At 40.9% G+C, this 24,172-nt stretch overlaps 1 protein-coding gene across 4 annotated transcripts in view; it reads left to right on the top strand.

The window, feature by feature from the left end:
- Nucleotides 1-24,172, top strand: part of ARMH4 (armadillo like helical domain containing 4) — a 213,388-nt gene that overhangs the window by 106,612 nt on the left and 82,604 nt on the right. For all 4 annotated transcript variants that reach the window (XM_049898061.1, XM_049898060.1, XM_049898062.1 and 1 more), the window contains one exon: nucleotides 2,307-2,558. In XM_049898061.1, coding sequence (XP_049754018.1) covers nucleotides 2,307-2,558 — 252 coding nt within the window. The remainder of the gene's footprint in view (nucleotides 1-2,306; nucleotides 2,559-24,172) is intronic.

Raw genomic sequence — 24,172 nt, 5'->3', positions numbered from 1 at the left:
TTGCCGTATCAGAAAAGCTTTCCCTGATCTCCCATCTAATATAGCAGTGCCTGTCATTATCTGTAAGGAACCCTGGTGGCACAGTGGCTAAGTGCTCGGCTGCTAACAGAAAGGTTGGCCGTTCAAACCCACCAGCCACTCCATGGGAGAAATGACCTGATGATCTGCTCCCATAAAGATTACAGCCTAGGAAAGCTATGGGGCAGTTCTACTCTGTCCTATAGGGTCACTGTGAGTTGGAATTGACTCTATGGGAACAGGTTTTTGTTTTTGGTCATTATCTGTCTTCTGTTTTATCTGTTTTAATCACAGTGTAACATTATATTATATGTCTATTTGTGTATGTATTTTATCTGTTTGCTGTATGCCTACCTGAGTAGAATGGCAGCTCTGTGAAGGCAAAGACTATTGCTCTATCTCCAGTGCCTGGAACAGCACCTATTAAATACTCAAAAAATATTTGTTGAATTTTTGGAATAATGACAGATATTAAGTCCTACAAAGTTAAAGGACATGTAATTTTAGAATATAAAGATTAGAGGTAAGATATTTCTAACGTTAAAAAAAAAAACCTTTAAATGATAGATGAAAAAAAGTGTGTGTGGTGAAAGTTGTCTAGAAGCAAAAAAGGAGAGTCTCATAATTCTTAAGTGGCTTTAGTCCACCCTCCCCCTTCTCTCCATCATCTGAGGGGAGTTTCCTGTTATAGTAATCCTGTCAAGAACCGATAGGAGTGGCCAAAGGGAAGGTCTTCAACAAACTTCATGTCTCCCATCAGGGAATTCAGGGGTGCATCCATGGTCAGGGTGGAGCCATGAAGTCTTCCTAGAAACTTATAATTGGTGAAACAAGATCAAATTGGGGGTCTCATGTTCCCTGGTAGCACAATGATTGAACACTCGGCTGCTAGCTGAATGGTTGGTGCTTCAAACCTACCAGCAGCTCCTTGGGAGAAAAGACCTGGCAATCTGCTTGCATAAAGTCTACAGCCTAGGAAACCCTTCGGGCAGTTCTACTCTGTCACTTAGGGTCACTGACATGGATTGAATTGTGTCCCCCCAAAATATATATATCAATTCGGCGAGGCCATGATTCTGAGTATTGTGTGATAGTCCACCATTTTGTCATCTGATGTGATTTTCCTGTGTGTTGTAAATCCTACCTCTATAATGTTAATGAGGTGGGGTAGGTGGCAGTTGTGTTAATGAGGCAGGAGTCAATCTACAAGACTGGATTTTGTCTTGAGCCAATCTCTTTTGAGATATAAAAGAGAGAAGTAAGGAGAGAGACAAGGGGACCTCATACCACCAAGAAAGCAGCACCGGGAGCAGAGTGTGTCCTTTGGACCTGGAATTCCTGTGTGGAGAAGCTCCTAGTTCAGGGGAAGATTGATGAGAAGGGCCTTCCTCCAGAGCCAACAGAGAGAGAGAAAGCCTTCCTCTGGAGCTGAGGCCCTGAATTTGGACTTCTAGCCTCCTAGACTGTGAGAAAATAAACTTCTCTTTGTTAAAGTCATCCACTTGTGATTCTTCTGTTATAGCAGCACTAGATGACTAAGATAGTCACTATGAGTTGGAATCAACTCAACAGCACACAGCAACATGTTCCCTAAACCTACACCACTTGAGGCACTGAGAATGGTAGATTGTAAATGTTAACTCTTAGGATGATGATTATGATATTTCTAATTCTTGTATTTCTGATTGTCCAGGATCAGTATCCTATTTCCCTTTAGAACTGGATTGAGAAAGTTGCTACAATTGTTTCCAGTTCCTTGAGTCACTCCTCTCTAAGGAGAACAGGATCTAAGAGTGAATTTGTGTACCTTTACTTAACATTGCTGCAAGTTCTATTCACAGATGTGGAAGAAGAGATTGAAAAGCATGTCAAAATAGTGAATCCTCTTGTTTCGTATTATGAGATATAAAGGGATAGGAACAACTCCCTTTAAGTTCTGTTAGTGTTTCAGTGTGCTTTCTAACTGGTAAACCTTTAAGAAAGCATGCTTCCTACTCTTGTAAATAAGACTTTAATTACAATTTATGTTACCTGAATTTTGGTTCCCAAAAAACATGATGTGTGATGATTATCTGACATAACGATGATTTTGACAGTTTAAGATGTAGGGTATTTGGTAGACTCATAATGCCACAAAGCTCACATTGCACAATTTTGGCCATAAAAATTTTTTAAAAAGACCAAGCATGATTACATTGTAGCATTTGGATTATTTCAAAAGATTCATTTGTGTGAGCATATATTCACTGTATTTCTTCATTTTTTCCCTCTGGTTTCTTTTTGCCTAGAAGGAGATGAGGATGAAGAGGACGAAGAGGAGGAGGATGAAGAAGAGGAAGATGAGGAGGAAGATGAGGAAGATAAAGATGCAGATGCCCTAGATGAGAGCTTGGACAGTGATACTGAACTGCCTGGGTTTACTCTCCCTGGTGTCACATCCCAGGAACCTAGCTTAGAGCAGGGAAACCTGGGCCCATTGGAGGGAGCCACCTACCAGGTACCAGATGCCATCGAATGGGAACAGCAGAATCAGGGCTTGGGTAAGAGTCACATGGCCTTTCCTTTTCCTCCTGCCCTCCCTTCTCTCCTTTTACTTTTCTAGGGTAACAGCTTTCCTTCATTGGCATAAATTATGAAGCAAAATGGATTTTCTGTTTATGGGTAGTTCATTTGTGAAAAAGTTACCACTTACTTCTTCAGAATGTTCATGTTTATGCTCTTAAACAGCTAGGTTCCACGCAGTCTCCAAACTGCCCATTAAGAGCACAGTAACCTGATCTTTGGAAGGAATTCCTTCTATCTTTCCCAACAGGAAGACAGTTGTAGGTTTTAGGAAGACTTCCAAATGGAGAGATGTGTGTAACCTTTGTGCCGAACATGCAGCATGAATGGACTTGACTATAAAACAAATGTATTTTGTTGCCCTCTGTCTTTTTAGGATTTATATATTGAGGGAATTCTTCCCCTGGGTAAGCATTTGGGGCAAACTTTTTTGCTTGTTCTTAATGGTTTATTGTCATTATCAAACAGCCTCATTTCCAGTAATTAGGGTGTTCAGACAGCCCCATGCTTACTCTCTTGTGCCTGGCCCACGTTTGCAGTGACAGCCTCTGAGGATTTAGGCTGACCATAACTTGGCACTCCCCAGCCTGTCTCTTGCTTGGATTTTTTAGAAGGAGACACATATTGAGCTCTGAGAGCTTCCTGGAGACCTTACTCTCTTGACCTGAGATGAAGTGACAACTTTTCCAAAGAAATACCCTCTCTAAAATTCTTAGTCTCTAAAGTTAGGTCCTTTTATGCCTTCAGTGTAGCAGACATTAGGCTAAGGAGTCATATAACCAGTTTTGGGGTATTTTATTGAAAAAATGGATGTTGGTCTAGGACCTCACTTGGGAATATCATTATCTAGTTTATATTCGTGCCTCAGCTGAAACTTCTAATTTAGAATCCTATTATACATGATTTCTTAAAGATCATTTTTCTCTCATCTCATGAAAATTCTCTTTTAGATCAGCAGTGAGAAAGAGTGAGGGCATTAAAGTAAGTATGGAGTGGGAGAATTGCAGCATCTGTTTATGGTATGATTGTGTAGTTTAAAACAAGTTCTTTTTTTTTTTTTTTGTAAAGCTCAAACTAGAATTGGTAATACCTTAAAAGTCTTGTGATCTAAAAGGAGTTCTTTTCATAATCTCTAGCACTAAAGAAACATGAATGGGGGTGTTTAGTACCATCTTCTTTATCTTTGTAGGGTTCTTTGATGAACTGTCCTTTAGATTTGGATAATTGATTTAGCCAGCAATTCTAATTTAGCAACTGCTATCTTCCTGGTTCTTTGCCAGGCATTAGGGAGACAGGGATAAACAAGGCAGTGCCTTCTTTCACCTGTAGCAGAACCCATTTCACAAAAATTTCAATGCAGGGTAGATGAGTTCTATAATAAAAGTAGGTTATAAGAGGGCAGAGCAGAAATGTAGAAGGGGGCCATTTAGGTTAGGTGGGAGTGGTCAGAGTTGTCACTTGTAAGATATATAGATAGGAGATAGCTTGGAGGGGTAGGAGACCAGAGAAAGAGCATGCACGAAGGCAATAAGAGGATGAAAGAGCATGGCACACACAAGTGGGTAAAAGGAGGCTTTAGGAGACACAGCAGCAGACGAGGCTGGAAGGGTAAGCAAGGGCTGCATACAAAGGGCTTCAATGCCTAAAGGCCATTTATGAGATTAATGAAGTACTGTGTGTGGGTGACATGCAAATTCGTGAAGCGTTCCATATATATATATATATATATATTTTTTTTTTTTTGGAAACCCTGGTGGCGTAGTGGTTAAGTGCTACAGCTGCTAACCAAAGGGTCGGCAGTTCAAATCCTCCAGGTGCTCCTTGGAAACTCTATGGGGCAGTTCTACTCTGACCTACAGGGTCGCTATGAGTCGGAATCGACTCGAAGGCACTGGGTTTGGTTTTTTTTTTTGTTTGTTTTTGTGTGTGGGAAATGAAAACTCAGGGTAAGGCAGAGGTAGTGGGATGGAGAGAAAGAAGCCAACCTGAGGGCTTTTAGTCATGAGTCTTAGTGAATGATTTGAGGGGATGGGTAGAGAAAGAGAGCTGAGGATGACTTCTGGGTTTTTAGCTTGGGAAATTGGGTGGATAGTGATGCCTTTGATGAAGATAGGAAATAGAGGAAAAGAGGGGAGTTTGGCACATTGGGGGAGATGATGAGCTACTTCTGGACATGCTGAATGTTGAATCAGGAATTCCGGAAAGAAGTCTTGGCTCAGGATGTAATTCTAGGAGTATAATCTTATGAGTCCCTTGGTGATGCAAATGGTTAAGCAGTCAACTACTAGCTGAACTACTAGTTTTATTAGAGTAGAGCTGTCCCATAGGGTTTCCAAGGCTGTAATCATTACGGAAGCAGACTGCCACATCTTCTCCTGCAGAGTGCCTGGTGGGTTCGAACTGCTGAGCTTCCGATTTGCAGCCGAGTGCTTAACCACTGTGCCATCAGGGCTCCTTCCTTTGTTGTCCTTGGCTTTCTTAGTCCCCATCCCCAGGCAACCACTGATCTATTTTTGTCACTGTAAATTAGTTTGAGTTTTCTAGAATTTTATATAAATGGAATCATAGCATGTACCCTTTTGTGTCTGTCTTCTTTCATTCCATTTCTGTTTATTGCTGAGTAGCATTCAATTGTGCGGATATATCACATTTTGTTTATCTGGTAACCTGTTGATGAACATTTGGGTTGTTTCCAGTTTTTGGCTAATAGCAGTTAAAATTTTAAGGCTATGTCGGGTTTGAGACTCAGGCCAAATGGTCCTATTGTTCCCACTGTTCTGCCCCATGTCCCTCTCTGGCTGTGCCCCCCTCCTTCCCCTTGTACTGTTAATGTTTCTTAAATTAGTGATACCAGTTTAGTGATTTGTTGTGCTTTTAAAAGTGATTTACCCAAGTCTTTTTTATTTTATTTTTTATATCAGATTTTTCTTATAATGTCCACTATATCCCTAGGTGTCTCTTGTTTTTTAACTTCTTTTCCCTATAAATTTATTTTGTCAACATGTTTTTAGCATTATGGGCTTCCTGAGACCCAAAACAAGGAATAAACCTTTCAAGCTGTTCCAAATTTTCCCAGTGTGGGAAGATTGTATTTAATTAGTGTCTGGGTCTAGCATTTTGTTCGTTTACCATCCTTTCTTAGAGGGACAGGAATATCTCCTAGGACCAATAACTCAAAACCGGTAACAGCTTCTGGATCGGTATTAATTGATACAGCTTCCTAACAACTCTCAGGTCAGGTGAAATGTGGAAAACCTTCTCTATTTGTGATGGATTTTGTGGTAGGTAGGATAGTTGCTCCCCAAAGATGCTCATGTCCTAATCTCCATAATCAGTGAGTATATTATATTAGATAGTATCTTAAATTACATTGGATTACATTATGGTACAGCAACTAGTGTAGTGTTTGGTCAAACCACTGGGAACCATAGCTTAGCTAAGTTGATACATACAATTAGCCACCACACATGGCAAAAGGTACTTTGCTGATGTGATTAAATTAAGGATATTGAGGTGGTTATCCGCTTGGGCCCAGTGTAATCCTAGGGATTCGTATGTGAAGGAATCGGGAGAGTCAGAGTCAGAGAAGGAGATGTGATGATGGAAGCAGAGGTTGGAGTGATGTGGCTACGAGCCATGGAATGTGAGTGGCCTCTAGAAGCTGGAAAAGGCAAGGGAATGGATTTTCTTCTAAAGCCTCTAGAAGGAACTTGCCAGCTCCGCAGGACTGATTTTACACTTCTGACTTCCAGAGTTGTTAAGTAATAAAAATGTGTTCTTTTAAGCCACTAAGTTTATGGTAATTTGTTACAGCAGCAGTTGGAAATATACAGATTTCATTGCGTAGTTCCTGAGCAGTGTCATTTTTGAAAGTGGAGCTACATGGGAGCTGTGTCAACATGTGAAAGTTGTAAAATTAAGTATGTGTTTTTCTCAATGAATCAATAAAAATGCAAACATAGAGACTCTTTAAGAGGTAATCCTATTTCATTCATTCCTATTTTTAAATGGATTAATGTATTTATATTTTGTCACATGTAATATGAATAATATTCCAAAGCGAATGCCGAAATCCATATAAGCTTTTTAAAAGGAACAGATTGAGGTGGGTAGTTGGGATTGGCTAAAAATAATGCAAACTCTTTGAATAGATTATAGTTTCATTTCCTGTGAAGCAACAAAAGCAGAAAATTTAGATGACTTTCTAAGGCAAAGCAGTAGATTCATGGCCTCAAATTCTCTGAGTTTCTATTTTCTGCCCTGTCACATGTACATCGTCACTAAAGCTTTGGAGGGGCAGAGCTTAGTTTATCTTGCTGTAGGAAAGTGTGACTGTGGTCACTGTAGGGATAGAGGGAATCAGGAGTGAAAATTCCAAGTTACAGTTGAGGCCGATTAATTGGTAAAATACAAGTAGTTTATAAACCTGAAAAATCCATTGTGGTCCAGTTGATTCCAATTCATGGTGACCCCATGTGTGTCAGCATAGAACTGTGCTCCACTGAGGTTTTAATGGTTGTAATCTTATGGAGGAGCCCTGGCAGCATAGTGCTTATGAGCTGTGCTTATAAACAAAAGGTTAGCAGTTTGAACCCACCAGCCGCTATCCTTGGAAACCCTATGGGACAGTTCTACTCTGTCCTATAGGGTCACTATGAGTCAGAATTGACTCTGCAGCAACAGGTTTTTTAATCTTATGGAGGTAGATTGCCAGGCCTTTCTTCCATGGCACTGTGGTATGAACTCAAATGCCAACCTTTTGGTTAGGAGCTGAGTGCAAACAGTTTATGCCACCCAGAGACCTAAGTGGCATGTAGGAAGCTGTTTATTGGCATACGCAGAATAAATTTCTCCTGATTTAACATGTTCATTTTCAAATTTATTGCCAAGAATGTGTAAAGAGAGAAGACACTATGACCCACACCACTTCTAATTTAAATTGGTTTAAACAGTAAAGAAATATATTTTCTCTTAAAACAAAAGTCCAGAGATAAAGATTCTGAGTCAGTTTACTCAGCAGCTTAACTGCCATCGGTGACCCAAGATCCTTCCATCTGCCTGCACTCTCATCCTTGGTATGTTGACTTTGTTCCCGACCGGCTTCCTTATAGTTGCAAAGGCTGCAGTGTTTCAGGTGTCTTACCCAGACAGAACATTGCCCAGAGAAAGGACAAGACTGTCTTTTCACTGTGTTTTTTTCTTAGGAGAGAGAAAGCCTTTCTCAGAATCCTCTAGTAGAATTGTTCTTACCCCAATTTGCTGGATTAGGTCACGTGCCCATTTCTAAATAATCGTTGGCCAGGTGAATGTGATCACAGGATTGGTGGCATGGGTGGAGCTGGGAGACCTTCAGTCACCATGCCTATCACCTATGATTTTTGTGTTTTTGTTTTCTTCTCCCTTAACTGATACTTATCTAGGTCTCTTCTATCTGCCAAGAATCTGTGACCAATTTTGTTAAATCAACATCTTTATTTTAGATATGATTTAAAAAAATTTTTTATTGTGTTTTTGGTGGAAGTTTACAGCACAAATTAGTTTTTATTCAAAAGTTTTATACACAAATTGTTTTGTGACATTAGTTGGAATCCCTACACTCTCCCCCTTTCTCTTTCCACCCTGGGTTCTCAGTGTACCAAGAGTGGGGTGTTGAAGTGTCCTACTATTATTGTGGAACTGTCTATTTCCCTTTAAAGTGCTATTAGAGTTTATGTATTCTGGGGCCCTGTCATGGGGTGTGCAGATGTTTATAAGGTTATGTCTTCTTGGTGGGTTGTTCCTTTAATCATTGTATAATGTCCTTTCTTGACTTTTATGGTTGATTTTGCCTTAAAGTCTATTTTATCTGCGATAAGCATTGCCACTTCTGCCCTTTTTTGGTTACTGTTTGCTTGATATTTTTTTCCATCCTTTGATTTTTAATGTATTTATGTCTTTTTGCCTAAGGTGTGTCTCTTGTAGACAGCATATTGACAGGTTGTGCTTTTTTATCCATTCTGCCACTCTCATCTCTTTACAGGCTCATTTAAGCCATTTACATTCAGTGTGATTATTGATAGGTATAAGTTTATTGCTGTCATATTATTGTGCTTTTTTTGTGGTGCTGATGTTTTCTTTGTTCCTCTTACTTTCCTGTGCTGAGTTCCTTTTGTTTGTGGATTTTCTTTCATTATTATAGGTTTTGTGTTTACTGAGACTTGATGTTTTTCTTCTTTTTTATTCTGATAAGTAGTTTTATTAAATTTCTTCGTAGTTACCTTGAAATTTACCCTTATCTTCCTAAGTTTGAACCAGTCTTTTATTACTTGATATCACCTTGACTTATTCTCTTTTTGAAAGTTCTATATCTACACTGTTTACTCCCCCTTTTATTATTTTGACTTTGTCATTATTTACAGACTGACATCTCTGTTTCCCTGTTTTAGCTTTGCTTTACTATTAAGAGTTCTTTACCCTGGTTGGTATCTGTCTGATGCTGTTCTGTGTCCTAGACTCCAGTTGTGGTCTGATGTTGCGGGTTCTCTAACTGAAGTATTCCCTTTAATATTTCTAGTGAGTTTGCTTTGGTTTTTACAAATGTCCTTAATTTCTGTTTATCTGGAAATGTCCTAATTTTGCCATCATATTCGAGAGATAGTTTTGCAGGATATGTTATTCTTGGCTGGTGGTATTTTTCTTTCAAGGTTTTATATATGTCATATATGCCCTCTTGCCTGCATAGTTTCTGCTAAGTAATCAGAATTTAGCCTTATTATTTCCCCTTTGTAAGTGACTTTTCATTTTTCTTGAGCTTCTGTCAAGACCTTTCTTTGTCTTTGGTTTTGGCAAGTGTGATTATGATATGTCTTGGTGACTTTCTTTAGGGCTTATCTTATATGGAGTTCATTGAACTTCTTGGGTGGACAGCTTTTTGTCTTCCATGATATTTGTGAAGTTTTCTGTCAGAAAACCTTCAAAAATCTTCTCTGTGTTTTCCATTTTCTCCCCATTCTGGAACTCTGATAATGTGCAAGTTTTAGCTCTTGATTTTGTTCCACATAATCTTTTAGGTTTCCTTCATTCTTTTCTCTGATTTTTTGTCAAACAAAAAGGTATCCATGGATTTGTCTTCAATCTCACTGATTCTGTCTTCCATTGTTGCATATTTGCTCCTAAAACCTATTGAGTTGTCTAGTTCTGAAATTTTGTTATCTTTTGGATTTCTAGTTGCTGTTTTTGTATGATTTCTAATTGGCTTAATAATTTAATAAAGGTACTTATCAGAATAAGTGGCTTATGGGGCTGTGTAGGAAGAAAAACAAATAACAAAATAAAATCACATAAGAAATGGTGCAGTGGGAGCTGGTAGATGGGAGTGGGAGGAGTGGGTGGGGACAAGTAGAGGTGGGTGGGGCCTAGGGCAGTGGCAGGCCAGTAGCTCTGTACCCACAGTGGTATGGTGAGGTTCAGTGGAAAGGTAATGCATAGGGCTAGGTGGGATAGAGAAAGAAAAGGTAAAAAGAGGAAAAAGAAAGAAAAAACAAACAAACAAAATGGCATGGCAGGAGCCATTGGGTGGGAATTGGCTAGACATGGGATGGCAGTGGGTCAGTGTCTTCTAGCCAAGGTGATGTGTTGTGGCCTGTTGGGAATGGGCAGAGGTGGGGTATGGGGCTAGGTGAGAGGGAGAAAGAAAAGGAAGAAAGGGGGGAAAATGGTGCTGTGGGAGCTGGTGGGTAGGGACGGGGGACCCAGGCTGGCAGTGGGTCAGTAGCTCTCTACCTGCAGCAGTGTGGCATCGTCTGGCAGGAAGGGGTAGTGGTGTCATAGAGGGCCAGGTGGGAGAGAGAAAGAAAAGGAAGAAAGGAGAAAAAAAGGCATGGCAAGAGCCAGCAGATAGGGGCAGGGTGGACCCAGTCTGGCAGTGGGCAGATGTCATTCTAGCCAAGGCAGCACAGTGTAGTTGGCAAGAAACGGTAGAGATGGCATATGGAGCTGGGTAGGAGAGAGAAAGAAAAGGAAGAAAAGGAAAAAAATGATGTGGCAGGAGCTGGCAGGTGGTGGCATGGTGATTCCAGGCTGGCAGCAGGCTGGTAGCTCTCTAGCCAAGGTGGCTCTGCATGGCCTGTCAGGAGGGGTGGAGGTGGTGTGCAGGGCAGTAGGGTGAAGGTTACTGGGTGCTCTCTTTCCTGTTGGGAACTCTATGAAGTTGCCTTCCTATACTCCCTGTCCAGGGTCATTGATGGCTGTGCTCTAAGAGGATAATTATCTTACTTATCTAGTGCTGCTATAGAAGAAATACCACAAGTCGATGGCTTTAACAAACAGAAATTTATTCTCTCACAGTCTAGGAGCCTAGAAGTTCAAATTCAGGGTGTCAGCTCCAGGGGAAGGCTTTCTCTGTCTGTCAGCTCTGGGGGAAGGTCCTTGTCATCAATCTTCCTCTGGTCTGGGAGCTTCTCCATGAAGGAACCTCAGGTCCAAAGACCTGGCTCAGGTTCAGGACCCTGCTCCTGGCACTGCTTTCTTGGTGGTATGAGGTCTCTCTGTCTCTCTGCTTACTTCTCTCATTTATATCTCAAAAGAGATTGGCTTGAGATACAATCTAATCTTTAGATTGAGTCCTGTCTCATTAACATAACTGCCACTAATACCCATCTCATTAAACTCATGGAGATAAGATTTACAACATATAGGAAAATCACATCAGATGGCAAAATGGTGGACAGTCACACAATACTAGGAATCATGGCCTAGCCAAATTGATACATGTAGTTTTGGAGGACACAATTCAGTCCATGACAGTGATGCTATGCCATGTTAGTCAGTAGGGGACTTCCCACTCTGCATCTCTCCTGGTTCTCTGTTTTCCTTAAGTTTCTTCTTCTGTTCAGTGTTTGATCTAGTTCTTTATCCTCTCATTTGATGATTGGGGTTCCAGGATTGATGCTTACATCTCTGTTACTTAGTTTTTCTGGTCTTTTCTGCAGAGGGATGGCAAGATGCGTCTGTGTAGGGCACCATGTTCCCAATAATCTTAAATATGATTTTGAGTTCATGAGTTCTGTATGAGCCCCTGAGGGTGCCATTTGATCCATTTTCTTCTTTGGAAATAGACCATTTTTGACTGGTGTAGAGTTTGGTTGATGTTTTGGATGAATAAGGGTACCAAAAAACCAATAGTGAAGCTCAGCCTTATTATAGTTGCTTTCACTGTTTTCTAAAGCTTGCATCTCACATTGGAATGGGCTCTTGATTGAGGAAGTAGAATATTTTTCTCTGGGGGGTCTTAAAAAACAAGATAAATATTCAGTTAATAGTCTGGGGATGTTTGTGGAAAAAAGACATTCCTTGAGTACCTACTAATTTTATGCCAGCTGTTATAGACATAGTAAGAGACTGACATATAAGTAGGTAAATCACCATTGAGCAGAGGTGAGGTTAGTGTCCAAGTAATTCTGCAGTGGGGAACTGTCATGGGTTGAATTGTGTCCCCCCAAAATATGTGTCTCCTTGGTTAGGCCATGATTCCCAAGATTGTATGGTTGTCCTCCATTTTGTGATTGATGTAATTTTCCTATGTGTTGTAAATCCTAATCTCTGCCTGTGGTTAATGAGGCAAGATTTGATTATGTTAAAGAGGACTTTTGTGGAATGTAACACCCTTACTCAGATCATATCCCTGATCCAATGTAAAGTGAGTTTCCTTGGAGTATGGCCCGCATCACCTTTTAATTTACAAGAGATAAAAGGAAAGGGAAGTGAGCAGAGAGTTGGGGACGTTATACCACTAAGAGTGCAGCACAAGGAGCAGAATGCCTCCTTTGGACCTGAGGTTCCTGCACAGAGAAGCTCCTAGTCCAGGGGAAGATTGATGAGAAGGATCTTCCTCCAGAGCCAACAAAGAAAGCCTTCCCCTGGAACTGATGCCCTGAATTTGGATTTCTAGCATCCTAGACTGTGAGAGAATAAACCCCTATTGGTTGAAGCCATCCATTTGTGGTATTTCTCTTATAGCAGTACTAGATAACCAAGATGAGAACTGAATCATCACTTATAACCAGGGCTTATTGTAAGGTGTGACTTCTGGGGTGCTCTCTAATTTATATCACCCTCCCTACCCTCTCATGATGCCTACTTTCCGATATTAGAGCCTCTTTGGGTTGAGATAATATGTCTTCAGAAGGCCTTCAAAAAATGCAGAACTGCTACTTGGGTAGGACAGCCCATTTATTATGCTTCATGGAGGCACTAGTGGTTCAGTGGTAGAATTCTTGCCTTCCAGGCAAAAGACTGGGTTCCATTCCTAGCCAGTGCACCTCAATGAGTCACCACCTATCTGTCAGTGGACGCTTGTGTGTTGCTATGATGTTGAACAGGTTTCAGCAGAGGTTCCAGACTAAGATGGACTAAGAAGAAAGGCCCATTGATCTATTCCCAAAAAATTAGTAAATGAAAAGCCATATGGATCACAACGGTTTCATCCTTTTGTACATGGGGTTGCCATGAGTCGAGTCTGACTCGACAGCAGTTAACAACAACATACTTTGTAAGGGAGTAATTTATGAGGTTCATTAACTGGTGTTTTAGCAAGATGCAAGGGAGAAGAATACAAAACAAACATGTTTGGAATCGGTAGGAAGGTAGAATGAACTGCAGGCAAAATGATGTCTGGGCCTTATAGAAACTGAGCACTTGGCTGTGAGAAAGTCAGACCCTTAGCCCTAAAACATGTCAGCACTTCTCTTTTTCCTCTTCCTCCTCCTCCTTCTTAATCTTTTAAAGCACATAACGTGTAGCTAAGTCCAAATACTTAAATATAGTGTGACATGGCTATGGCAGTAAGGAAAAGATGCTTGGCAAAAGGTAGTGGGAATGTGAGATTTCAAACAACTCTTGATTGCAACAAATGTCAGTGTATTTCGATATACAGTATGTTACACTATGAAATGAAAGGTTGCTCAGGAAGCTGCCAGGGATAATGTAACTAAATACGTGTATGGAAAAAGAAGCAAGAAAGAAGCGTTAATCCAATGTAACCAGCACTGAGAGAGCCGGCAGATTGGCTAAAGCCCCCTAGACTAGGTTCTCAGTCTTGGCTACATATTGGAATTGCTGGGCGAGTTTTAAGAAATACTGACTCCTGGGTCCCAGCCCTAGAGTATCATTGTCCTAGGCTGTGTCTACTGGTTGTCCTCCTGGGATGAGTCAGCTTCTGTTTATGTAGGGGAATAGGGAAAGAGGATTTTAAGGAGCATTTTTTGTGTTTTAGGAGTCCCTGAGTGGTGCAAATTGTTAAGTGCTTGGCTACTAACCAAAAAGTTGGCAGTTTGTATTTGCGCAGCAGCACCTTGGAAGAAAGGCTTGGCAATTTACTTTTGAAAGATCACAGCCATTGAAAACGCTTTGGAGCATAATTCTACTCTGATGTACATGCAGTCACTGTGAGTTGGAATTGACTCAACAGCAACTGGTTTTGTTTGTTTTTTCCCCCTGTATATTATGAATGGAATCCATTAGTAAAGATTTACATTGCTTTTAATGATCTTTTGTGTGTTGGATTAGGATGTCTTACTCCCAGTCACATCCAAAACCCAGTAACCCAGTGCCCCCAGTCACATAGATATCAAATTTAAAGTCAACTGTCATTCTTTTATTTTCCGAGAAAGCACATGGTCATATTATAGGCTCCTAAATCTGGAGTCCAAGCTGCTCTGAAGGCATTGGTGAAAAACAAGGCTCCAGGAATTGATGAAATATCAATTGAGATGTTTCAACAGACAGATGCAGTGCTGGAGGTGCTCACTCATCTATGCCAAGAAATATGGAAGACAGCTTCCTGGCCAACTGATTGGAAGAGATCCATATTTATGCCTATTCCCAAGAAAGGTGATCCAACTGAATGTGGAAATTATAGAACAATATCATTAATATCACACTCAAGCAAAATTCAGCTGAAGATCATTCAAAAATGGCTGCAGCAGTATATCGACAGGGAACTACCAGAAATTCAGGCTGATTTCAGAAGAGGACGTGGAACCAGCGATATCATTGCTGATGTCAGATGGATCCTGGCTGCAAGCAGAGAATACCAGAAGGTTGTTTACCTCTGTTTTATTTATTTTATTTATTTTATGCAAAGGTATTCGACTGTGTGGATCATAACAAACTATGGGTAACACTGGGAAGGATGGGAATTCCAGAACACTTAATTGTGCTCATGGGGAACCTTTACATAGATCAGGAGGCAGTTGTTCGGACAGAACAATGGGATACTGATTGGTTTAAAGTCAGGAAAGGTGTGTGTCAGGGTTGCATTATTTCACCATACCTATTTAATATGTATGCTGAACAAATAATACGAGAAGCTGGACTATATGAAGAAGAACGGGGCATCGGGATTGAAGGAAGACTCGTTAACAACCTGCATTATGCAGATGACACAACCTTGCTCGCTGAAAGTGAAGAGGGCTTGAAGCACTTACTAATGAAGATCAAAGACCACAGCCTTCAGTATGGATTACACCTCAACATAAAGAAAACAAAAATCCTCAGAACTGGACCAATGAGCAACATCATGATAAACGGAGAAAAGATTGAAGCTGTCAAGGATTTCATTTTACTTGGATCCACAATCAACAGCCATGGAAACAGCAGTCAAGTAATCAAAAGACGCATTGCATTGGGAAAATCTGCTGCAAAGGACCTCTTGAAAGTGTTGAAGAGCAAAGATGTCACCCTGAAGACTAAGGTGTGCCTGACCCAAGCCATGATATTCTCAATCACATCATATGCATGTGAAAGCTGGACAATGAATAAGGAAGACCGAAGAAGAGTTGAAGCCTTTGAATTGTGGTTTTGGCAAAGAATATTGAATATACCATGGACTGCCAAAAGAATGAACAAATCTGTCTTGGAAGAAGTGTGGCCAGAATGCTCCTTAGAGGCAAGGATGGTGAGACTGCGTCTTACATACTTTGGATATGTTGTCACGAGGAATCAGTCCCTGGAGAAGGACATCATGCTTGGCAGAGTACAGAGTCAGCGGAAAAGAGGAAGACCCTCAATGCGGTGGATTGACACAGTGGCTGCAACAATGAACTCAAGCATAACAACGATTATATGGATGGCACAGGACTAGGCAGTGTTTAGTTCTGTTGTGCATAGGGTCACTATAAGTCGGAACCGACTCAACGGCACCTAACAACAACAACAACAAGCCAGAAGAACAAACAAATCTGTCTTGGAAGAAGTATAGCCAAAATTCTTGTTAGAAGCAAGGATGGTGAGACTTCATCTTATATACTTTGGCCATGTTATCTTCAGGAGGGAATATTCCCTGGAGAAGGACATCGTGCTTGGTAAAGTAGAGGGTCAGCAAAAAAGAGGAAGAACCTCAGTAAGATGAATTGACACTGTCTGTAACAGTGGGCTCAAGCATAACAATGCTTATAAGAGTGGTGCAGGACCAGGCAGTGTCTCGCTCTGTTCTACATAGGGTAGTTATGAGTCAGAACAGACGCGACAGCACCTAACAACAACACATTATGGAATAGCAACTAGACTAGCATTCAGCCACATAATCAGGAACAATATCTTAGCCAAGATGACACAAAAAATTAGCCATCACACTCTTCTAGTAGTTATTGTCAGCATTGCTCAATTTCCATTCACTGCAGTATCTCATTTTGTAAATTATCTTTTTGGGTCCCTCACAACATCCAGCACCCACCGTTGAGTACTGTTGACCGATTAAAGGAGAGTTCTTTTCCTTTTCCAGCTGGTGGCCATTCTGGGTGTGAAACTGTTCAGCACAATTGGGAGTAGAGATGGAGATGCTTTATCCCACTCTGCCAATTAAACAGTAGTACCTTATGTAACTATCCTGGAACATAGGGGGAAGATGATGAGGTTTTTAAATGGAGTTAGTTAGCTTGATTTATGGAAAAATGGTAAGTGACCAGGTAACTAACATCTTTCTATAATGCTAGTAACTGACACTGAGCATAAACATCATATGGCAGGAAGAACTTCACCTGATTTTAACTTTCTCTGGTTCTCTCTACCTAACCCTAAAGTAGATTTTATATTTACAAAGCCTTTAGTAATGAACTAATAATAACATGCCTTTGGGTCATAAACCTTGGAAAGCATTTTGAGGCTAGTTTTTTTCAGGAACATAACATTATTGAATCTATATATGTATTTTTTTCTTTAGAATGAACTTTGATTCTACACCATAGAAATGATCAGAGCTCGGAAATCAGAAATGTTGGGTCAATTACTTTCATTATCTTAACATCGGAATCAGATGAAAATAAGATGATTGGATTTTTACAGAGCGATCAATCAATTAAAAATTTTCAAATAGTTCATTAGGTGGCTTAATAGAGGTAAGACCTTTGATAGCTTCTATCAAAGAATAAAAATAGCTGAGGCATCACTGGATGGAAGTGAGGAATTTATTAAACCTGATTTTCTCTGCTCCTGCTACTGGCCTTGTTTTCACATGTCAGAGAATCGAGCTGTCTTTTTGTATCTCAGTCCCTAGGTGGCGCAAATGGTTTGTGCTCGACTACCAACCTAGGTTGGCAGCTTCAACCCACCCAGCAGTATGGTGGAAGAAAGGCCTGGTGATCTGCTTTCCTTAACATTACAACAAAGAAAACACTATGGAGCAGCTCTACTCTGTAACACATGGTGACGACATGAGTCAGAATTGACTCAGTGGCAACGGGTTTGGTTTTGTTTTTTGTATCTCAGTTTTGGCTGCAGCAAAATTATATTTATGATACAGTATTTTAAATGTTCTAGGGCCCTGGTTTGAAAAAAATTTTCTTGTATCTTTAGTGGCTTGCAGGAGGTCTTAGGCATTGGGTTCTTGTATCAAAGGTTCACTAAAAATAAATTTGGATTTGTTGATGAGGAAGACTCTTCTGGAAACCTAGTCCGAGACATCTCAGCTCCAAATCATTCATCTTGATAATCGACTTGACTGTTTCCCAGAAGCTGAAGCCTTTATCTGTATTTTGATAATTAAATTATAGTGACTTAGAGAATTGGGGGGGGGGGTGGGGGTGGGGGTGGAATCACATTTCAGCAGTCACCTTTCCTTTAGAGTGCCAGAAAAAGGAGTCTTGAAACTAAGGTAAAAAATCATCTGTTCATCAGTTACAGTTACTACAAACATTAACAAGGCACATGACATCTGAGGAGAATGCTGTGAGCTAATTTCTTTGTAATCAGAATGCCCTTGTAGGCTCAAATGGAGAATTACGAGTATGTGAAAACGTGGTAGGCTCTTCTGGGAGTGAAACAAGAGGAAATACTAGGAGAACTGGGAAAATTTTCCAAAAAGAAGAAATTAAGTCCTCTTTGTAAAGTACAGAGGAAAGTGAATGAAGATAATGCTTAAAAGCTTCCAACTGTCTTAATAACAAAACTGAGAAAGTCATCAACACAGTACCATTATCTCTTGATTTGAGGCTAAACCAGTTGCTGTTGAGTTGTGATCCCATGTATGTCAGAGTAGAACTGTGCTCCGTAGGGATTTCCGTGGCTGACATTTTTTTTTTAATTTTACTTAACCTTAGTTATTTATTTATTGTGCTTTAGGTTAAAAGTTTACAGAGCAAATTAGTTTCTCATTAAACAGTTAATACATAAATCATTTTGTGACATTGGTTGCCAACCTGTGATGTGTCGACGCTCTCCCTTCCTCTACCCTGGGTTCCCTGTTTCCATCTGTCCAGTTTTCCTGACCTGTCCTGCCTTTTCGTCTTTGCTTTTGGACTGGTGTACCCACTAGTCTCATATATGTGATTGAGCTACGAAGTGCGTTCCTCGTGTGTGTTACTGTTGGCTCTGCAGTCCTGTCTAATCCTTGGCTGAAGGGTGAACCTTAGGAGTGACGTCGGTACTGAGTTAAAAGGGTGTCTGGGTCCTACTCTCAGGGTTTCTGCAGTCTCTGTCAGACCATCAAGCATTTTTTTTTTTTTTTGTGAATTTGAATTTTGTTCTACATTTTTCTCCTGCTCTGCCTGGGACCCTCTATTGTGATCCCTGCCAGAGCAGTCGGTGGTGGTAACCGGGCACCATCTGGTTGTTCTGGGTTCAATTTGGTGGAGGTTGTGGTCCCTTAGTCCTTTGGACTAATCTTTCCCTTGTATCTTTGGTTTTCTTCATTCTCCTTGCTCCAGCCAGGATGGGACCATAAGATGTATTCTAGGTGGCTGCTTGCAGGCTTTTAAGACTCCAGACGCTACTCACCACAGTCAGATGTAGGACATTGTCCTTATAAACTAAATTATGCCAGTTAAGCTAGATGTCACCCTAGACTGTGGTCCTTAGCCCTCAACCCCGTAGCTTGGTCTGTCAGGGTGTTGGGATGTATCTGTGATGCTTCTGTGACTTCACCCCGGTCAAGTTGTGCTGACTTCCCCAGTATTGCGTACTGTCTTACCCTTCACCGAAGTTACTGCTTATCTCCTACCTAGTTACTGTCTTCCCCCACCCCCACCTCTCCCCAACCCTCCACTCCCTTATAACTATCAAAGATTTTTTCTTTCTGTGTGGAAACATTTTCATGTGTTTTTATAATAGTGGTCTCATACAATATTTGTCCTTTCGTGAATGACTTATTTCACTCAGCATAATGACCTCCAGATTCATCCATGTTGTGAGGTGTTTCCCAGATTCATCATTCTTTATCTTTGTGTAGTATTCCATTGTGTGCATGTACCCAAGTTTATCCATTCATCTGTTGATGGGCACTTAGGTTGTTTCCATCTTTTTGCTGTTGAGAACAATGCTGCAGTGAACATGGGTATGCATATGTCTATTTGTGTGATGGCTTTTATTTCTCTAGGATGTATTCCTAGCAGTGTGATTGCTGGATCATATGGTATTTCTCTTTCTAGTTTTTTAAGGAAGCATCATATCATTTTCCAAAATGGTTGTATCATTTTCCAAAATGGTTGTTCCATTTTGCATTCCCACCAGCAATGCATACAGTGGCTGATTTTTTTCAAGTAGACCACTAGGCCTTTCTCCTGAGGAGCCTCTGGGTGGACTGGAACCTTCAACCTTTTGGTTAGCAGCTAAGTGCATTAACCATTTACATCACCTAGAACTCCTCATTTGAGGTTATATGATGCTGATTAAGATGAAGTACTTAATCAAATGTTATTGGTTCACTTTGCTAAGAATCTGGAATATTTGGAGTCTCCCAAATTTTATGTTTTACTCAATCTGAGTCAGAGAATGTATTTAACTTCTGCATTTCAGAACGTAGAGCAATTTAGTGATTTTTCTCCATCTCCAATCAAGAATTTATTAAAGGATGCTAAAACATTAAAGCTAAGCTTAGTGGTCAGGTGAGGTTGGAGTCAATGAACTTGTTCACTTCATTTCAGCATTTGAGAACTAATAACTACAGGTTTCTGCTTTTCCAATTCAGGAGAGTATCTTTCTGTTGGACAGAAAGATTCTTTCACAGAACCTGTCAGAAAATATAGATGTGTGGTCAACAAGGGGTCTCAGTTCAATTCAGGTGAAAGATCTTTAAAATGAACTTTATGAAGATACCTGGGGAAGGAATTTAAAACAGAGGAGTGCTCATAACTAAGGTGATTGTGATTTACACTTTCCCTCTATAAATTTTCCTGCAGGGCTGAAATCTTTTTGAAATAATGGGATTTGAATTTTCAAGCTGCTCTTCTTGAAAGAGGACAGCAACTGTTTGGAACAGGATGAATTTGATGACTCCTTGGGGGTAAATACCTAAGGTAATATGGCAACTTCCAACTGCAGGAGGCTTGATGTGCAGTCAGCCTTAGGCACAGGATGTATTTCCACCTGGGTTTATTTATCACGAGTCTGATAAAAAGTATTGTGTATCCCGCAGGACCAAGGCGGTGGGCTTCAGAGCCCTGCCTCGTCGGAGGCAAATGGTACTGGCTGCCAGGCACACAGAATTAAGGTGAAAAGTTGCTGCAATGTTTGCCTTCCTTTTCAGAGTCGAGTTTTGGAAACTGCAGAGAGATATAAAGACAAATCATTCATTTATTCCACTAATACAAAGGAAAGGAGCTCCAGTGGAGAGCTAGAGCACTGCTAACTGAAAGGTTGGTGGTTCGAACCCACCCATCGGCTCCCTGGCGATCTTTTCCTGTGAAGATTACAGTCTGGAAAACCCTATGTGGCCGTTCTGTTCTGTCACTTGGGGCCTCTATGAGTCGGAATTGACCCAACAGCATGTAACAACAAAACAAAGGAGGTAGGGGCAGACCATGGACAAAATCATGATGCAGGAAGCTTGTTTTCAGTGGAATCTTGGAGCCTTTTCTTCTTTCTTCTCCCTGGTCATCATCTTCACTTTGGACTCTTTGATTTGAGCACTGGACTGCTCAGATTCAAAGAGGCTTCCTTCTTCTCTCTGTCCCTTTCACTGTATCAAAACACTTTCAGTCTTAAGACCTTAAGGCATTGAGGGACCATCAATAATTCATTGAAAGATAAATTTTAAAAGTTATATCTGTGACTTTTATACAGATATAAAATGAACATGTCAAAGATTTTATTTAACTCATTATTTAATGAAGGAACCAGGAAGTTGCCTCAAATAATTCAAAGGAGACAGCAAAGAATCACAAATTTAAATGGAGTAAAGAATTCTTGAAATGAATTTTCAAACTGAATTTTTCTAAGGGAGGAAGGTTGTCCCTCTGCTGGACAGTTAATTTGGTTGCCTAGACAAGAATTTAAGGAGTCCTGGCGGTGCAGCGGCTAAGCGCTTGGCTGCTAACCAAAAGGTTCAAACCCACCCAGGGACTCTGAGGGAGAAAAACCTAGCAATCTGCTCCCGTAAAGATTACAGCCTAGGAAACCGTATGGGGCAGTTCTCTTCTGTCACATGGGGTTGATGTAAGTTGAAAATCAACTGGAGAGCACCCAACAATAACAGACAAGAATAATTTGCATTGGTATCGGTAATTGTGTCACAAAATAGCCCAAAGGTAATGAAAGGTGCTGAGCCCTAGTAGAATTAGACAATCCTCAGAAGCTCCAGCACTCCATTGAAAGGATATCCAATTATCTCTTCTCTTTATTCCAAAAGAGTTTTTCTTACATACTAAATAATACCTTATTGCCCTTAGTTATTTGCAAGTATTTGTATTGCCAGAGAATAGCTTGTTAAGCTCAAAAAACTGAATGGTGGACTTTTGGTAAAGTGGGAATGTATAAGGGAAAGCCAAATACTGTAACAAACAGTTCCAAATTCGCAGTGGCTTAACTCAATGGACTTCTTGCTCTCTTCACAATCCTACTGTCCCTTAGGGTCCCAGCCCCCTTCTACCTAGTGTCACCACCATCGTCTAGGGCCTCACCGTTTTTATTGGATCCTCTGCATCTAGCCAAGAGACAGGAAAGAGAGAGAACTTAGGGAAGACTGCTCAGAGCTCCTCAGTCTGAATTGGACTCACATCCCTTCCACTCACATTCTGTTAGAACTGGTCAAAGGGCCTCACCTGGATGGAAGGGGTGCAGGTGGTAGTGATGGTGATAAATGTAGCCTGTTAGTGCTCAGGAGGAAGCAAAGTTAGTTTGCTGAGCACTTAGCATTTTTAGGGACCAACTTGCAGGCATACCTCCTCTGTGAAGCAAACCCCAGAAAACCTGGGGAAGATTCAGTTTTCCAGTTATAAATTATTGCTGGATCAGGAGCGATGAGCAGAACACAATGCCTACTCTCCAGGAGCTTATGAGTCATGGGGAAGAAAAATCTATCACGGGAGGCAGGACGTGATGTACGCTGTGGGGGAAAAAAATGCTCTCAAAGTACCAAAGAGCAAAATAGTAATTTCAACTAAGGGGAACCATGTATGTAAAGCATTAGAGACAAGATGGAGTCAGGAAGTCCTGAATTAAAATCTTCATTTTACTGTCGTTGACCTTGGTCAAGTTTTTAACTTGAGTCTCAGTTTTCTTGACACTAAGAAGGGCAAAATAGCTCTTAGAGTTGTTGTAACACTACATTAGTAGATATGTTATGTACTGTAGTGTGAGTATGTAGCTGCTCAGTGAGTGACAGCTAAAGTTAAGGAGAGTAGAAGCTTATTTAAACCAGACCTTAAAGGTTAGGTAGATTGTAACAGGCAGAAAAGGCGTAGAAGGGTACTGTAAGAAAGAGTCAGGGAGAGCTGCTTGGGTTCTGGTTCCTTTACCTCCCACTCCAGCCAGGAGCTTTTCTATATTGGGGGTTCCCAGTAAGACTGTGTTTGAGAAAAAGGAATCCACTACCAAAACTAAGTTTGAAAATCTAGAGCGTTCTTGGGGATGATAGCTAAACTCTTTACAGATTTGGCAAGGATCCCCAGCAGTCTTTACTCATTCATTTCTTTTCAGCACAACTCAGTGGGTGACTGTACAACACTCAACTGACGATATAGTTTAACTAGTTTAGTGTGAGGAGATTGAAAATATCTTAGAGGTGACACACATAATTGATTTGAATTTTTCAATTTTCAAATATTACCTCATCAAGCTAAAGGTAAGACTTCTGTGTCTTTTCCACATTTTTGTTCTAAGGTCTTCCCCCCGCCCCGGTTAATTATATATTTAAAAATTAAAAAAATGTAGGATAATTACAGAATGCTACTAGAAAGAAAAAAATGACAACACGACCCAGAGGCATTAACTAAGGTATGGTAGGTAGGGCCTGCTCTGGGCACTGCTTGAGGAAGGAGTGACAACGAGCAGTTTCTGTTGGCCATCACAATTTCCATTGCCAGCGGTGAGAGATCATTCAGCAATTTAAAACTAATTGCCATAGACACTAATTTCGGTAGACAGGCTCCTGAGGACATTTAGCTTGAAGCCAGGAGCATTAAGATATGAATTTGAGAACTGAGTGTTTTGTACTACTTAGCAGCCTCATGTAAATTTATATTCAACTTCTCTGCACCATGAACCAAAAACAAAAAACAAGCCTGTTGCTGTCAAGTTGATTCTGACTCTTAGTGACCCTCCCAGTGAAAACCCAGTGCCGTCGAGTTAAAGGGGACTGTAAAAGTGGCGCGGGGGCGGTGTCTGACCTCTTCTAATTTCACATAGGAGAAGGAGAATCAAAATTAACAGCCCAAGGCTGATTCCTGTGAGGCAGAGGCCAGGCGTGGCTCATCTCTCCACCGTCTTTACCAATTCTGACACTAACCGTCTCTCCCACAGTTCTCTCTACTGGGTTTAATAATTCATTGTAATGGCCACACAGAACTCACAGACAATACTCATGATTATGGGGTTTATTAGAGAAGGGACAGGTTACAGTTCAGCTTCAGGAATACTCAGGATACAGTTATTCATCAGGATAGCATCTTGCCAGCCTTGCTCACAGGCAGGCCTCCCTGGCCCTCAGCCTCTGCCCTGCTCCGGGAAGTGTTACAAAGCTCTTTCAGCTCTGCCAATAAGTGCTCTGAGGCAAGCCTCCTGCCCAGAGCACTCAGCTTTCTCACTCCTTGGACCAGGAAGCCCACCACGCCATGTCCTGCAGTCATTTCTCTGCCACCACTTCTTGAGCTCTCTCTTTTCTGTGTCTCCTGGTTCCAGGAGCTTC

This window comes from Elephas maximus, chromosome 10, assembly GCF_024166365.1.
Source record: "Elephas maximus indicus isolate mEleMax1 chromosome 10, mEleMax1 primary haplotype, whole genome shotgun sequence".
Lineage (NCBI taxonomy): Eukaryota > Metazoa > Chordata > Mammalia > Proboscidea > Elephantidae > Elephas > Elephas maximus.
This window is presented reverse-complemented; position numbering and strand designations above follow the sequence as displayed.